Raw genomic sequence first — 17,645 nt, forward strand, 5'->3', positions numbered from 1 at the left:
AGAAACTGTCCTCTAAATCCTTTTCTGTGCATGTAATTTCTACTGTCAACAGTCTTGTCTCTGACCTGGAGTTTATTGGACGGGTTTACTATATAAAACAATGATAATAAAAATTTGCAATCAGTTCATTTAGATTGAAGTTACTTCTGCAGTTCACCTTTCTGATAATTTTTTTATACCCTTGTTACATACAAGATGCAACTGAAAAGAGCACAGGGAGATTTGTATGTGCTTAATTGACTCTCTACAGTATTTGATCAGTAAAGAGCAATCACAGACTTAAAGGGTTGGAGGGGTTAGAAGATTGCAGATGTTCCACAGAAAAAGGTTCACAGTCTTTGTACTTCAAATATACGGGCCAAATTCTCACATACTGATTGAAACAGCAGGCACATTGCATCAGAATAAGAAAGGAAAGTTACAGTTTGATTTAAAAGGTGGCATTGCCACAGAGGTTCATCTTGAATGAATAAAAATACCTGTATTAAAAGCAGTTATCTCATTTGATTTATATTTGTTTTTATTTTATAGGACCATGGGTCACTAGGAATAGCAGCATAGATAGCGGAGAAACAGAAGTTGGCCGCAGGGTCACCCAGGAAGTACCCCCTGGAGTTTTTTGGCGGTCTCAGATCCATATCAGCCAGCCACAGTTCCTGAAGTTCAACATATCCTTAGGGAAGGATGCTCTTTTTGGTGTTTATATAAGAAGAGGACTCCCACCATCACATGCCCAGGTACTTTATCAATGTATTTGTTGGCTTTAAATGTCAAAATGCAAAAGTTTAGAGCATCTATGCTAGATTTATGTTGGAGCTTATGGAGCTCAAGTTTAGGGATTCCTGGGAATTACTTAATTTGTGATATTTGACTGAACACCCTGATACTAAGATTTCTAGGTTATTACATACAGCAATAGTACATTGATAAAAGAAAGAATCAGTGATGTTCTTGCCATTCAGGTTTTTAAGATAACTTGCAGTTTGGCACTCAAGGTTTTAAATCTTTTGACAAAACCTTGGCACCAATTGGGATAAACATATCCAGTTATATACCAGTCAAAAATGATGAGTGGTGTTGGTCAAACTCACAGTATCAAAGCACTGTATACAGTTGGAATGCATGCACAGCTAGATGTGTTAACGTATAATTTTCTATCTTCATAGAAGTTTTAATCTTCACAGGCTGTTGGAATGCCATTGCTGGGGTATGCAACAGACTTTGGCATCGCTGCTACCCAGCCATATTAGAGAACATAATGCAGCGGCCATGTGTTTGAGAGCTTTAATTTTACTACTTTTTTCTCAAGGACAGTATTTAGGTATAATATCTGATTCAGACATGGGGCAAGTCTTGCAGCTGGGAAACCTAATTCTTCTTGATTTCTAAACAGCCTCAAAGATGCAAACTCAGTAACACCGCATTTTTACAGTGACCCTGTAGTACAGAGCTAAGGGCTGTAGGTAAACATAGTTTTAAAGTTAGTGAGACCAAACTTAAGTATCTTTTTCTTCTACGTTGTTCAGTGGGTGTTTTAATTTCTTTGCTGTGAGAAGATATAGCTATATTTTCTGTTACAGAAGGAAATTTTTTTATTATATTGAAAACTCATTAATGTGAATGGAAGGATTCCCATTTACTTAGATTAGAACTGTAATGAGAAATAATACATTTGCCGTTACACATACTAAAAGGAAAGAGCCTCCATTCTTGAGTGCAAGAGAAGCAGAAATAGCAACCAGCTTTTGGAAGGGACACCTTCCTTGCTGCTAATAATCGGTTCTTCATTCAGAAATTACCACTTAAGCTTAAAATGTTTTATTTAGTATATGATTCCAAAAATCAAATGTAGAACTCCGTGATCCCTTTTGGGAAAGCGTCATTTCGTATTTCTAGATGCCTTGCCCCGATTTAAAAAAAAAAATGCTACTGCTTTTTTTTTTTCATTTGGCAAAGCAAACTGCAATTACATAAATGGTTAAAATGCATGATCTAAGCTAAAAGCCCAGAGGCTTTAACGTAATTGCATTGCTACATATTGCCATATAGGGAAGGTATGTTCATATTGCCTGCAAGGAGATATCGATACTAAGTGAACTGTGTCCATGTGCATGCACAAACTCACGGTATAAACAGTGAACCAATTAATTTTCTGGAGAAAACTACACCTACGTTAACTGAATTTTGGATCTGCTTCCCAACATGAGGCAAATTTATGGAACTATTCTGCACTGCCTCTTGTTCCTTGGTGTTTATTCTTGCCTGTAGTCTGAATTGAGAAGCAAAATTTTTAAATAGAGTTGGGAGGAGAGAAAAGGTTTACATGGGTTTATGACCTCTACTTCTAAGAACTGACTATCCGAACTCCATCAGCTTCCTGTACTGTGCTGTTTTAAAATGTTCTGTGAGTTATTGAATGGATATATCTGACTGGTAAGAAATAAGGATCAGCAGTCCACAACCCAAGGAGGGGAGGGCAAGTGGTCAGTTTTACATATAGCTAGAGGTTAGCATACAGCATATGAAGTTCCATACACACTAGATAAATTGGGGAAATTGTAGAGGGCTACTGACTAATTTTCAGCCATTTCCAGACATCCGTGCAACACAGAAGATATCCACAGCGAATATGTTCCAGGGTGGGAGCCCTTCTTAAGAATATTTTGATTTTGGCTGTAATGCTTCAGTATGTTGTCTTGAGGGTGAAATTATGTCTATGGATCTTTAAATGTTGCAATGAGGTAATGGCATAATTCATTGAGTATGTCTCATTTAGTTCAGAATTTTGGCACTCACTTCTATCATTCCACTATGAAAAAAACAGCAATTTAGTTGAGGAAAACAAACAAAAGTATAAATCATGAAGTGAAAATGACTTAGGGCAACGAAAGCTCCTAAGGAATCATCAAGGTTAGCTATAAATACAAGTTAATTATAATTCTCTGACTAAGACGTGATGGAGGTATGCCTGTATCTTTTACAAGAAATCCAGTTGGATGTAACTGGCAGTACAAAATATTTTTTTTAATTCAAGCTGAACTTTAATTTCTATTGCACTGCGATCAAATGTATTTGTTCTAGATTTCATTATGATGTTCTCATCTGAGAGATCTCATCTACATCTCATCTATGATCAGGCAAAGTTTCTCTTCTTTCTCTCCACATTATGTGGAGAGGATATAAATTGCATGACCTTTCTGTTAAATTAAATAATGAGAAATATCAACTGTGTTTCCTACTGAGCTGGATTCTTCCTCAGAGAACCTGTTTTCCAGTCTTGAGGAAGCAATTCGAACCCTCTTTCATAACTGGGGTTAATGAAATCCACCAGTATAATCTGCAGAATTACTTTCCCATATTCATGCAGGGTCCTGGTGCTTGTCAACAGCAAAAGATTGCTTGGCATTTTTGCCCAGCAATCAAAAATCAGCCAAGCTGCTACCAAGAGAAATAATTTTGGAAAAAGAAAGGCAAGCTGTTACAGACCTGAGTTAGTGAAAAGAAGCCTTGTTCTGACAGAAAGGAGCAGAATGGCTTTGTATTAACGAAAAGAGTCTGAAGTTGACACCAGATGATATTTTAAAATTGAAATTTAAAATCCTTGCTTCTGCAGGTTAGGGACATGAGCTGTAAAGCAGTGAACAACTACACTTGACAGTTCATCACTGATCAGTGCTGGTATGTCAAGCCAAGTAAAATCCTTTGTGGGAGCAAGTCGATAATCAGCAAATTAGGTACATGATTAACCTGAGACAACAAGATGCAGTTCCTGTCTGAGAGCCCTGCTGAGATTTAACCTTCTCAGTATTACTGTTTAGCAAATATTCCAAATGCCTGGTTTAGTCAGTCAAACTGATGTAGCTGTAAACTTGTCCAGAAGCAGCCTTGTGTGCCATGTGCGTAGGGAGTGGAGCTTTACAGGAGACATAAAAATGCAGTTTTGAGTGGCGAGCAGACTACAAACTGGAATGCATTGCTTTCAAGCAAAATTATTCCAACCTGTGTAGTACTACATAGAAATAACAAAAGGCACATTGCAGGCTTGAAAGATCAGTAGGAAATTAGTAGAAGATAGTCATATTAATAGAATTGGTAATGTATAGAAAATTAACTGTAAATGTCAAATAATGCATGAAGTGACTCTACAGAGATTACAGCAATTATGATGTTACTACACGTTGGTAGAACATTCCAAATGACGCATGAAATAAGGTAACCTTACAGAAACATCGCTGTAATGCCTGGAGAAGGCAGTGCATGGAGTTGTATTGTTTTCATTTCCAGCAGAGTGTTTTATACTTACAAATTTTTCATGTCAAAATGAAAACTGTTTTCATTTAGAACAGGAAATGGCTTTATTTGAAACAACTTGAATAGCTGGGGAACTTCAGCATTACCTTGGTTTTTAGCCAGTGCTAAAACGCATTTAGGTGCTCTGACCACCTTAAAGTTATCTGATGGCAACTGTGCTGTTATTACTGAATGCTGTGCTGCATTGTACTGGTTGTGTTGTGTCACATTCAAATGTTGAAACAAATCGGTTGGCTGTCACTGTGGGTATCAGATGTTTCATGGGTGTATTTTAATGAATAATTACCAACTGGATTTTATGAAGAACTAATTTTAAAGCACTTTGCAAGCAAGTTTTCCTGACGTGTTTTCTTGGCTGCTTAGGTCTTACAGGGCTTTGGCATAAAGACGAATGCTAGCCACAACACCAAATGTGTTTTTTCCTTCCTCCCCCCACCCCTGCCATTTGAATGTGCATCCATTTTTAAGACAGGAGCTCTAAGAAATCTTTCTTTTCAATTCCTAATTTCAGACACTGTTAGAGATTTTGTGGAGGCATGCAAATAGTTTCAAATCTAAGAAAAAAACAGAGATTATGCAGTCTTTCTGCGTTTTCAGTCTTGACCCCTGCAAGCTCTCTTTGCTTTGCCATGCTTTCACAACTAGTTCACTTCCTGTATGCAACTGGACTCAGTCGATCTGCACTATATAGATGGCATTGTGCAGTGTAGTCACTACCCGTATATGTAAAGTTCCAAAACTGCTTTGCTGACTCCCCATGGTTACTGGAAAAAGAAAGTCCTTATTAGCCTATGAATAAAATGCTTTGGGGGTTAGAAAGCACTGAATGGAGAAATTATAAAAACAAATTGCCCAGAAAGAACTTAGTATGAGATTTAGGTTTGTAAATAAAAGTATGCAGTAGGGTTTTGGTATGCTGTGTAGTAAAAATAAACAAACTCACTGAGAATGTGAATTTGGAATTTGTTTAGAGTAGGCTGGCAAGTCACTTGCTTATATGAAGCTTTAATCATAGTAAGTACTACCCCTGCAAAATTGAACTCTGAAGATGTAGTCATTTGGGATTTCTGGTGCATCTTGTTTCTGAGCAGTTTTTGCCATTTTTGTGTGACTTTTGGTATGAAGCCATGAAATATAAAAGGATCATTTAAAAAAAAGAATAAATTCAATGAAACTTCCAAATTACTTCAGAGATTTAGTTTGGTTTGACAAATCCATCCCCTAATTCATGTGATTTAGTTGTCTTTTCCTTAGCAGTTGTGTGTGTCAGATTAAAAATTCCACAGTTGCTTCTTAATGATCATGAAAGTACTTTCATTCTTTTCCTAGATGGGTCTTCCAATCCGTGCGTATTTGTCAATAAGTAGCTTTAAAGCAAGAGTGATATCTTCAGCACAATATTATATAAAAGTAATTAATCATGCAAGTGTGGTAAATCAGAAAATCAACAGGGCCACAAGAAGCAATATGATGATTCAGCCAACTATGTGAAGAAATCTTATCCGATTATGAATTCACAATACCATCTCGGTGACCCTTCAGTCAGGGATTTTAGATTTTGGGGTATATATACATAGTACTTGCTGATGTGTTAAGACTTGTATACCCAGGGAACCACCAGCAGATACATTATCCTCCTTCTTTTTTCCTCAGTCCTGAGGAATCCAGAGAGGGATAAAAATATATTGTTATATTCTGTATCAGTCTGCACTGGTACTTCACCATTCATAAAGTTATTCAGTCATTATTTAGTCATTTTGCTTTTGCCTAAGCATGGAATAGTTCTTCGTAGTTTGATTAAAGAGGGGCAATACCAGTCTTAACTTTACCAAAGTTAAAATTATAGCCTTATGGGGAGTCATGTCAAGGGACCTGCTCTCACTAGGTCACACCCCATCACTGTGAAAAGAGATTCTGCAGGTAAAACTACTTAAAGCAGTTTCAGCCTGAATACTCTTCCCCTTCGATCTTGCCAACTGCTGCGCCTTCTCTACTATATGAGGTAGAATCAGCATCAAACAGGGGGGAGGCAGAGGAACCTGCCAGCACAAGCAGAGATGAACAGCATGTTGCCAGTGAGAAATGTCAGCTTTTATTGCTACTTCCTTAGTTGACCCTTTGTGAACAATTGTTCCGAAGAGCAAGATTTCTTTTTCCCAAGATGTTGCCTGAGTAATAACATTTCCCAAGGAGGTGATGAGTCTGTCCTTAACCTCTGACTGTTAGACAATAGGTTTTAGCGATATTTCCAAATGTCATTGATTTAAAAGATAGATATATGTGTGTTTGGCACCTCTGATACTCTGAAAGTTACTGACATGCCAGAATCTCTAAATCTCTGGCATGCATTGGCTTTAATGTACTAATTTACCTGATTTACCTTCTCCTGCAAAAATCCTGTGTGAAAAAAGGCTCAAGTGGATGGCTTTCTGATATTAACAGTTCAGTGAAACTTTTTATTCCACTTCTCCTACTCTTTCCCACAATTAAAAGCATAGGAAAGAGTGGATAATGCACTTACTGTGACAATAGCTTTCAACATTAGTAGACCTGGGCTCAAATTCCTACCCTGCCATGGATTTCCTTTGTGGCTGCATATTGATGTCAGTTCCACATGTTTAACAGGCAGGTAATAGTACTTCCATACTTCCCCCTTTGTTGTAAGGTTAAGTGTATCAAGGACTCTATATTGCTCATATGTAACTTTAAAAATTTCAAATAGAAAGGTCAGCTTTTATACCTCAGTTTTAGATAGATGTGTAGCATGGCACTAAAGTGTTAAATAGGTTCATCTGTCTGTCTCTTCTACTAGAAGCGAGAATCTTCCTTATTTTATTGTATATTGTGTATTATTTGCTAGAACTCACTGTTAATGAGTGGAATATAGTGTACAAGACAGCCCTCTGTGGATGTTTAGTCTGTTTAGGATGCAAGATTACAGTTTGCTATTTAAACTGAAAGCAAGTGAAGGTGTATGTTTTCTCATAGCTGTCGCAAGCACAGACTGTATGTGCTGGAGATAACAGGGGAAATGCAATGAAACTACTGGCAAGCAAGCACGTACTATTACTGTATTTTATTGAACACATACATCTTTCTTTAGACATGTCTATCTATCTCTATCTACTCCTACATAGATAAATGTGTCTAAAACAAGATGTGTTTTCATAGGAGACTTGTTATACAACTATCAAAAGATTAGATGTATTGTTTTTGTTGTTTCTTAAGGGCTTCCCTTAGATAGGGACTATGAGAGCTAGTAAGTTGAGCAAGGCATCAGCTTGAGAGCTCCAGAATCACAGACATTAAAGACAGAAAAAAAGCCTATTAGGACAGCTAGTCCAGCTGCTTTGTTATGCAGAGTTATTCGCTGTTGTAGATTAACCAATATTTCTTCCAGTCCTGTTTAATTGTGTGATGCAGTGGCATCTCCATTGGGAGGCTATTACTGAGCTTAATAGATGGGAAGCTTATCTGACATTCATCTTAAATTTCTTTCTTTCTTTTTTTAGTTTCATGCCATTAATGGTGCCATCCCTCTTATACTCTAAATAATCACTTGCTCTGTTTGATCCCTTTTCCAAAGATTAATGTAATGTTCTACCTTACTGGAAACCATCCAACCAGAAATTCTCAGTTTTCCTTAATATAAGTTCAATTCCTTCAGCCACTTGATTTGTGTTATTCCTTTCCATGCTCCCTCTGGTTTTTGTATGCTACTTGCCCCTAATTGCTCCACATACAAACTCAGGTAAGCAACTCTTACTCTGTGATGTAAAACTTGTACAGTGTATTTTTATCGGGTGCTGAGTTACCTAACATTAGACAAACACATTTCCTGTTTGCGCTGTTCCTGTTTGTTTTCACGTTCTGGGGGCTTCCATTCAATTATATGTCTGGAGCTACATCTGACACTTTGGTTCCTCTTGCAGCAAGAATTTATTGTAGGCAATTGCTTAGAAAAGGGTGTGTCTCTCATAGGTTGAAGGTTTCCGGCTTTGAAAGCTGTGTAGGAACCTTAAATTTGATGGGTCAAATCATTGATTTCAACTTCTTTCTCAAAACTCAGCCTGTCAAGAAATACCATTTGTACATTTTTTGATCACCTATGCAGAGCAAAGATGCATAATTCTATGTCACTGTTTAAGAAAGGGTAAGTCACAAAATCTCTGCGTGTTCCACGGTCGACTAGTAAATATTAGTTTCACGTTGACGTATCTTCTAAAAATACCATTTTATGACAAGGAAGAATAGAAAATATGGTGTCAGATTTTGAGCTGAAATGCCATTCTGTATTCAGGTCTGTCTGTTTGGGGTTTTGTTTGTTTGTGTTCTTTTTTTTTTTTTTTCTTTTTTTTTTCCTGTTTTTTTACCCTGCAGTATGATTTCATGGAACGCTTGGATGGCAAAGAGAAATGGAGTGTGGTGGAGTCCCCACGGGAACGTCGAAGTATTCAGACCCTTGTTCAGAATGAGGCTGTGTTTGTTCAATACTTGGATGTGGGTTTGTGGCACCTGGCATTTTACAATGATGGGAAGGACAAAGAAGTGGTCTCTTTCAGTACAGTTATTTTGGGTAGGTATCTCCACAAGCCGAGCATTTTTCCTCTCTGTTTACACCTTTGCTTACTTAAAGCCATAATACTTTTGCAGCCTTCAGTATTCGGCCTGTTTATCCTTATGTTAAGTTGTGCATTTTTTTTCTCCAACACTATGTCAAAAAGTGCGTAATGGGGTGCTGATTTTAATTTGCTGATTTCTCTTTTAAGATTTTAGCATTCCCATAGATCTTGAGTTTAGTTCTGGGAAACAAGACTTACATAAGTTCAGTCTGGGTTGAAGCATTCCCCAGTTAATATTCCTCTCCCTTATCTCTGTCATTTTTATACTTCTTATTTGCTTCTCTGGAGAAGCTTCTTTACACCCAGGTGGAACAGTATTCAACAGGAGAACTGTTTAATCTTAGTAGAAAGACAGCACAAGAGCCTGACACCTGCAAATGAGGTTATTGTTTGCAGTCACCCCAGAGATTAACTGAGTCAGTTAATTAGCCATATGCTGGTTTACGGCTTACTACTCACCTAATAGTGGGTCATCTCCTCAACATGGTGGCATCAAGAGCAGAAGAACATCTAGCCTATGATCTGAGAAGCCTGCAGTTTTGTTAGGAGAACAGGGTCACATTTAGTTGAAAATCAAACTGAGTCTAAATTCTCCAAGCTTTATTAGAAGATTTGTTGAACTTTGAAGCACTTGATGAACTTTGCTGAATATCTTGTCACAGTGGCATAAAAAATTTTGACATAGCGTATGTGGTACTCCTGGATGGTGAAGTGTTAAATGGCACTACATTGTATAAATCTGTATTTCCTGTTAGTTTAGAAAAGAGAAACTGCAAAAAAAGTCCAAGTGAGTTTTTAGGCTTGATGAAAAATAGTTGGAGGTCTTTTCCAGTCTTGCCTGATTAATGATATGAAGCTTAATTTTTTCCTTTTACATGAGTATAAAATTCAGTTTGTTGGCTTAAGTCCCAAAGGGTGTAGGAGGGTAGCCAATACTGTGTCATTAAGTATTAATATAATTGTTTCTGTTAACCTTAGTTAAGATGAAAAAATGATCTTCCTTCCATAGTTTATATGTGGTTTTGTAAGAGTTACTAGGTGCTATGCATGTTCATATAAATATATATATATTTGCATATTTGCTCATAGAAGCCTTTTTCTACTTCTCCAAAACCAACAAGAACATTTGTGCTTATACCTTGTTATGCCCCTATTGTGCTTAGAAAACCTTCAGATATGATAAGCTGCCCTTAAAAGAGTTGCCTGGTCTAGGCTACAGCTTTCAAGAGCATGAAAGGTCTAATAGTCAGGTAGACTACTTGATAGTGCAATAATAGTAATTGGACTGAAACATAGAGAAAAGTATAGTGTTTTATCCAGTTCAGAGGTTCTTCTACACACACCTAGTATCAGACATTTCATAATCAAAGGATCTGAGACAGCTGAAAGTTTCTTTGATGTGAAAGAGGAGAAAGAATAACAAATGATGTTAACTCCAGACAATACTAAATTTACCATGATTTTGAATACATAGAAAATGCTTTTGTGTGCCATGAAGCAAAATAATGAATAAATCTATAGACAAGCTTCTTCATGAGACAAATTGATATCTTTGAGCATTACGTTTCAATTTTTCTTTTCATTGTTTACATGAATCATTTCAAGAGGCCAAGCTAATGATGTGTCTTTGAAAATTTGCTTTAGAGGTTTTTTTATTTAGTGTCCTGCAACTGTGAAATTAGACTTAAAGTTGTGCTTGAATCTTTTTCCTCTTTTCAGTTTAATTTGACAGAAAAAAGCTCTGTATGGTTCTGCTAGTTCCAAATCGAAAATTCATTTTCTGTCTTGTACAGCTGCTATTTGTTTGGTGTCTGAGACTGACAGAGCCATTTCGTTTGGGACCATAGGTCTCACAACAACAGGGAGTAATAGCGAAAAGTAACAACATTCTAATTAGATTTTTGTTCCAATAGTTCAGTACTGAAAATATGTTCCACTGAAATCCAACAGCTTTCAAACGAAAGTGATTTTAAGAATTAATTGCAAAATTGGAATTTTATTTCTAGGTTGTTATTATGCAAAGTAGTGTATATATTATCCAAATAATAACAGAAATTGTGGAAAATAAGTACAGCTGAAATGTTGTCATCAGGCTGGTGTGCTTACTCTTCTCAGATTAGTGACGTCATCAACACTTCAGTCAGTCACTTAAACTCTAGCGTTAAACCTTGTCCTCTGTTTTTACAGACCTCTTCTTCATCCTCTCGCGTAGCTACTTGCACCTTTTTTATTCATCTTTATTTTAGGATTAAGAATATGTGCTGGAGCAAAAGAGCTCCTCTTTGTCAAGTTCAGCAGATATTTGGGTCAGCTTAATTAATGAGGCTTTAAATGTCTGTAGAAGGGAAAGAAGATACACTCCCTGGGATAATCAGTTTCACATGGAAGGGTGGTTGTGCAAGATCAAAGTCTCATTACAAAAGGGAGGTTGTCAGCTTTCCTGATGAAGCATTATGTTTGCTACATAATACGAATTCAAACGTAAGCTGTAGAGGTCTTAACAGGCAGTCCTGTCTACCTGTTGGAACAGAGGTCTTGAGCACTATCAGAAGACTTTGAGTTCTAATGGTGCCCATAGACTTAATATGTAACTTTAGTCAATCATTAGGTCTCTACATTTACTCATGCTGCCATAAATCTTGGTACCTTTCTGCTTCACCTGAACTTTGTGGTGTTAATATTATTAGGGATTGTTCTTCTAAGTATTGAAGACAAAATAAACTGAAGAAAAATTAAGCAAAGAATTTGTAGCCTAAATAGGAACCAACTAATGTTCCTGTGATGCTTATATTTCAGATTCAGTGCAAGACTGCCCACGTAATTGTCATGGGAATGGCGAGTGTGTTTCAGGTGTCTGCCACTGTTTTCCAGGATTTCATGGAGCAGATTGTGCTAAAGGTATCATTTTTCCTGTGTTTACAAATAACCACAGTGTGTGTTTGTGATGTATGGATCTACAGTGCCTGCTAGTTAGCATGGGTCCAAGCTAGATTCAAATAGATCAATATACATTTTTTTTCTTAGATCTCTTAGTTAAATATGATCAAGTGGAAGTATTCCTACATTGCTGATGAGCTTGCATCACTACAACTTTTTTTGTGTCAAAGGTAGTAGGCAGAAAGGGCAGAAAAGATTTATTTTCTGTAAAAGTGGATGAATTATCATCAATGCTTTCTGATAATCATTAACTTGTCTGCAGCAGAAGACTGATTAACTTCATTGATAGCATGTAATGTATATTCTAGCTTGGCTGAGCCTTACTTCTAGTACATAGCATCTTTCTTGCATATACAATTACTCTTTGACCAAAGGAAATTCACCTTTTTTAGGAAAATAAGTAGGACTTGATAAAGTCTTAAAATAAACCTTTTCTTAAATGTCGATTGTAAATTTTTACAACTAAAACTGGGACATGCATGATTATCAAGGATTAAACAGAAATCTAAAAGACATTTATGGATTGGCAGTATGTGTTTACAAGTTTTTCTGAGAGTCTGGGATAGCTGTCATAGGGAGAAGATTCATAAAGGAGGACCTCTTTAGTTTATACAGCTAGTAGCACAGATGTTGTCTAAATTCAATGACTTGGTTGTATTCTCTGCTGTTCCTGAGCACAGTCATAACATTTTACAGTTTGCTTCGTTCTTAGTTTGTGTGAGATTTAGGCACACTGTCAATATCATATGCTTACAATGGTTTTCCACAGAGATAGGGTTGTTAGTGTTCAGAGGGGGAAAACCTGGTGTTTGAAAGCTTTTTGAAACGCCTTGAAGGGCCTTAGGAATGTGGTTATTTCTTCTTAGATTCCTGATCCAGTCCTGAGGACAGTTTGTTGTACCCCACCTCTTTCACTGGTGTAGCAGGGTGGCATCCAGCATACCCGTGCGTGTCTATGAAATACTCCTTGAATAGCTATTATAGTTGTACTGGAGCGAGTAATTTCCATTTTGTGTCTCTGTATTTGGCTCTTGAAGGTGTCCCAGTACAAAAAAAAAAAAAAAAAAAAAAGACCCCAAGGGCCTTGATGATATTTCAGTGCTAGCCCTACTCATTTTAAAGAATGTTTCAAATACAGCATGCATGTTGTTTGATTACCTGAGAAATTAAGACACTTGGCAAATATATAGAGGAGATATCTGTATATTACAAAGTAAATGGTGTGATAACGTGTGCTATAAATATACATTGACAGCTATATGCATTTCTGTGGTGTTAACCTGTGAAAGTATGCATGCAGTGACTGTGTGCTTCACTGCCACTCTTCACACATACATGGCCATTAAATCAACTCATTTGCATTTTGAGTTGTGGAGCAGTCCTGCACTGTGTACTGAACTTCTGTGTAGCACTGTATTCTGTGTTAATGCTAGAAAATACTTCATTCAGGCTATGTCAGATAAATAGCTTTTCTATAGGGTACTTGTCAAACTGTATCTGTCAGGCTTCTCCTACCCCTCAGTACATTCCCTCTGCTTCCTGCTTTGTCCTTTCTGTGTTGTCTCTCTCCCCTCAAAAGCAGAAATGGTTTCTTGGAAGCTTCTTTCAACTCTTCTACTGTTTTCTTGTCAGACATCATGGTATTTCTAAAGAACAAAGAAGCTTGAAAAACGACATAAAATGACAAAATAGGTGTGTTGACAGAATTCTCGTGTTTCTGTGCAAGCACTCAGCTGCACATCTTTATAGTATGAGACATACCCAGAAGTGTGTGGCTGAGTTAGGGTGTCAGAGCTGTATGCCTCACCCATTTCACAGGCACTGTCACGCCTGCTCTCATGTCCACAGATTTTTCTGCTCACTTGAATGCTGATTATATGTGAGAGCAGTTTCAGAAGACAGAAATCAAAACTGGCATTGTATGCATGGTAAAACACAGTAGAATAAGATACAGAATTAAATCTTTTCCAGCATATTGTATGTATGGACACATGTTTTATATACATTTACCGTAATGTTAAATTTATATTTAAGCTGTCACAAGTATGGAAGGATAATGATTTTCTTTCCATCTGATTTTTTCATTATTATTATTTCCCTAGCAACACATCTTTCAATGTCTCAGTTCTCCACTGTAAAACAGTTTGAAGCAAGACTCAAATAGAAAAATGTGGAGAAAATGTGAACAAGCTCCTCAGATGGCTTTTAGAACTTGATTCATGCAATAACACAGCAGTCTAAGAGCTTCACATTAGGTGAAACCCAAGTCTGATAGATATAAAGCGTGATCCATTATACCAGTGAATCCCCTGTTACAGGGCTGATCTTAAGGGCATTAGAGGGAATGAATCCTGAGAGGAGTTATCTGCAAACTATTTGCAGACAGTGCACAGGTACTCCCTCAGTTACTTTACTCCACCCATGTAGTCCTAAAAGATAAAAATGAAGGAAATCTGTGAGAGACAGCACAGATTTGATTTCAGATCCATCAGCTCCAGGAAAATACCATGAAAATTATTAGAAAGAGATGAACTTTTGGCCCAACATACAGGCTGAAATACACTGTCATACCCTGGGTGAAGTGGAGGAAATTTCACCTTCTCAAGCACTCTTGCCGAATACTGGGGGGGGTTATTTCTCACTCTTATCTGTGGAAATAACTTATTCTCAGGTAGCCAGTATAAACAGATTTACTCCATCCTTGCCCAGGCAAGGATTTGAAATCATCTGGAGTTTAACCTAATTAAGAATTCCATCTAACACATGAAAAAGGTAATGATACATTTTAATCTTGTGTGGATAAAATGTGGCATATAAAGAAAAAGAAAGTCTGATAATCAAAAGATAATTCAGTGGGTGGAGATGTATCCTGATAAAGAAAATGTGTATAGTTAAAGCCAGTGGAAGATTTGCTGTAAATTGAACTGCACTGTGAGTAACCGCCTGTCCACAATTATCTGTAGGAGTTATTGATAAGAAGCAATGCTACGGCCAAGGATCGATTAAAGAATCAGACATGCAGCTATGATTATGTTATTTTGGCGTGTTGTCACTTTTTTATATTCATCTCTATTTTTCTGTAACCTCTATGACATAACCACCCAAGTATATCAAGATGTCCTTTTTACTTAGTGTTCCCACTGTTAATGTCTGATAATAGTTTGGTCTTTCAGTTGCCAAGTTCTGTGGTAAATCTGCAAGCAGGCATCCTTCGTCATGTCCTGCTTTTCACTGTTTGTAGAGTTCGGTGTTACAATGAGTTGGGTTCCTAGAAGTGACTCAGAGTTGGCTATAATTTCATTTTGTCTCATAATATATTTGAAGGGCATGCAACTCTTCCACTCTTTTAACAAAAATACTTCCAAAGACACTGTCATATACTGTTTTGCAAATGTGCTTAGAGCCTTCTTTAATCCTCCATTTTAAAATACTAGGATTTGCATCATAAGCATATTTAGCTAATCTGAAAAGGTGAAACAATGTACCATCACATGGGATTTCTACATTGACATGATGAGCATAGCCTGTTAAGAGATGGTGTCCAATTTGTGAAAGAAGGAAAAAAATTGAGTCAAGTAGCTCATGTCAGCTGCCATGAAGTTGCCATTTAGCAGATACTTTTAGTTGATTATGCAATGTAATGAGAAACATGTTTAATATTTTAATCTAAATGGATTGAAGGCTCTTGGATTTTTTAAACCAGAAATTTGTACCATGTTTGATCAGTTGACTTTTTAATCTGATTTTAAGAACTCTAATGATTCAGATTTATGTTATTCACAGTTTCTTTTCCTGTTCTCCTTGTGTGGGTTTTTCATTATTTTATTTTCATTCTGTTTGTTTTTGGCTTACTGGCAAAGGACGGCGCCACTTTAATAAGTATAAAAAGAAGGGTAGGTTTTTTAAAATTTCTTTTTATTTCTTTTGCAACATCTATTTAGTTTGAAATAGTTACTAAGCTGTAAAGTGTAGTCTATCTCTTTTTAAATTTATTCTAATGGATTTGCTGTTTCTGATGATTGCCTGCACCAAAATAAGAGTTCCTACCGCTGCCATTTTCTTTGTTATGTGTGTACTGTTAATCTCTGTATAAAAATGTAAAAAGCTTTCAATTATTAGGTAAGTAAGGTATAATTTCTAGAAGTAGCAACTCTTGCTTTTTCTCAGTTGTTATTCAAATTTCAGTTGTTTGGGACTCTTCTTGCTCTGAGGTTATTCAGAGGCTTATTGCTTGGGCAATAGTGCATAAAGTAATGGGGTTTTGTCCACTGAATACTCTGCTTGAAACTATTCTCTTAGTGCCATATCCAGAATGCTCCCAGTGGCATAAGAGGTTCTGGGAGTGAGTGCAGTGGGGAAAACTTGAATTTTGGAGTGCATCTTGCTGAATAATTCAGTACTCGGTTCATTGCTGTAGAGCACGTGACCCACATGACTGAATGGTGTTCGGCATATAGTGGTAATGTATAGGAGTTAGTATTTCCTCTCTATGTGAGTAAGGAAAATGATATTTGCCTTCATAACTTGGCTAGAAATTTTAGGAACTGAAAATAGTGCAAGCAGACAGAAGCTCACTGGACTTTGAAGGGAAAGGTGAGAGGTGATACTGAATAGCATTCCTCCTTTGCCTGTCCTGCACAAGTTCATAGCCTGACAGAAGAGATGGGACCCAGGGTGAGGCAGCACTTCAGGTCTTCCATGGCACAGTCAAAATGGTGAATGTGTGTCTTGTACTATTCGAGTGACTCACTGCAAATTTATGCAATAACAGATTATAGATCAGACAAGTGAAGTAGAGTGGATTAAACATGATGGTACCCAAAGCAGATTGGTTTTTTGGCAGAGAAAAGAGCAGGAGAGGAACAACAGTATAGGAAAAACACCATTTTTATGGCATTATAAAGAGATTGTCATGAGCAATAGTACTTGTTAAAGGTAATCTATTGTGGTTAGTGCTTTACAAGTGAAACAAATAGGTAAAAACAGCACCTACCTCCAGGAATTTACCATGTCAGTACAAGTTGAAAGGGAATGAATGGGAACCAATTGAAAGATGTGGAGATGCAAGGGAAAAATGCGATACGCAGTGTTATAAGCACACCAGCAGTGTGACTTTTGTCAGTTTTGGGGAACAGTGGTAAAAGGCAGTTTTACAGAGGAATAGTGGGGCAGATAGATAACATCATGTGGATAATGGAGTGCAAATGGGCCCTCCAAAGGAGACAGAGCATAGGAAAGAGCTCAAAAAAGGTCTTTTTAAATTTTACTTTCAAAAGCATTGTAAGTTACAGAGAGGCTGAAGTCCGATTTCTAGCAGTGAACAGTCTGGGGTGAAGTGGGTCCGTAAACGAACTTGAAGCATGAAGTTTTTGTTCCATGTGACAAGAGGAAAGGACCTGAAAAAGGACTGGGAAAGAAAAGTCACATAGCTGAAGGTTAGATTAACAGATTAACAACATGATTTTTGCATCACTGTTGCACACAGACATAACTGAAGAAGGCTGAGTTTATCGATGCTGGAGGAAAAAGGTGTTGATTTAATGTAGATTTTATTTGCTGAAAGCTAGGGCAAGAATTCTGACAAAGAGATGCAATGCAGAATAAATCTGTAGGACTTTGTCAAAGCCTGAATGTGAGGTGAGGAAATGGATGAGTCAAACATAACATCCAGATTAGGAATGTTAATGACAGGTAGAATGATGGTATTGTCCACTGTGATAGAGCAAGAATGCAAGGGAGGTCTGAGAAGTAGTGGGTTAGAGAGGAGAGAAATTA

The 17,645-nt window shown here is 37.1% G+C and overlaps 1 protein-coding gene across 16 annotated transcripts in view; it reads left to right on the forward strand.

The window, feature by feature from the left end:
* The window catches only part of TENM2 (teneurin transmembrane protein 2), a 716,298-nt gene that overhangs the window by 593,572 nt on the left and 105,081 nt on the right, over window positions 1–17,645 (forward strand). For 11 of the 16 annotated variants that reach the window (XM_052816231.1, XM_052816228.1, XM_052816232.1 and 8 more), the window contains 4 exons: window positions 532–737; window positions 8,692–8,887; window positions 11,730–11,831; window positions 15,731–15,763. In XM_052816231.1, coding sequence (XP_052672191.1) covers window positions 532–737; window positions 8,692–8,887; window positions 11,730–11,831; window positions 15,731–15,763 — 537 coding nt within the window. The remainder of the gene's footprint in view (window positions 1–531; window positions 738–8,691; window positions 8,888–11,729; window positions 11,832–15,730; window positions 15,764–17,645) is intronic. The other 5 variants (XM_052816234.1, XM_052816235.1, XM_052816236.1 and 2 more) reach the window with 1 other exon arrangement.

This window comes from Harpia harpyja, chromosome 20 (genome assembly GCF_026419915.1).
Source record: "Harpia harpyja isolate bHarHar1 chromosome 20, bHarHar1 primary haplotype, whole genome shotgun sequence".
Lineage (NCBI taxonomy): Eukaryota > Metazoa > Chordata > Aves > Accipitriformes > Accipitridae > Harpia > Harpia harpyja.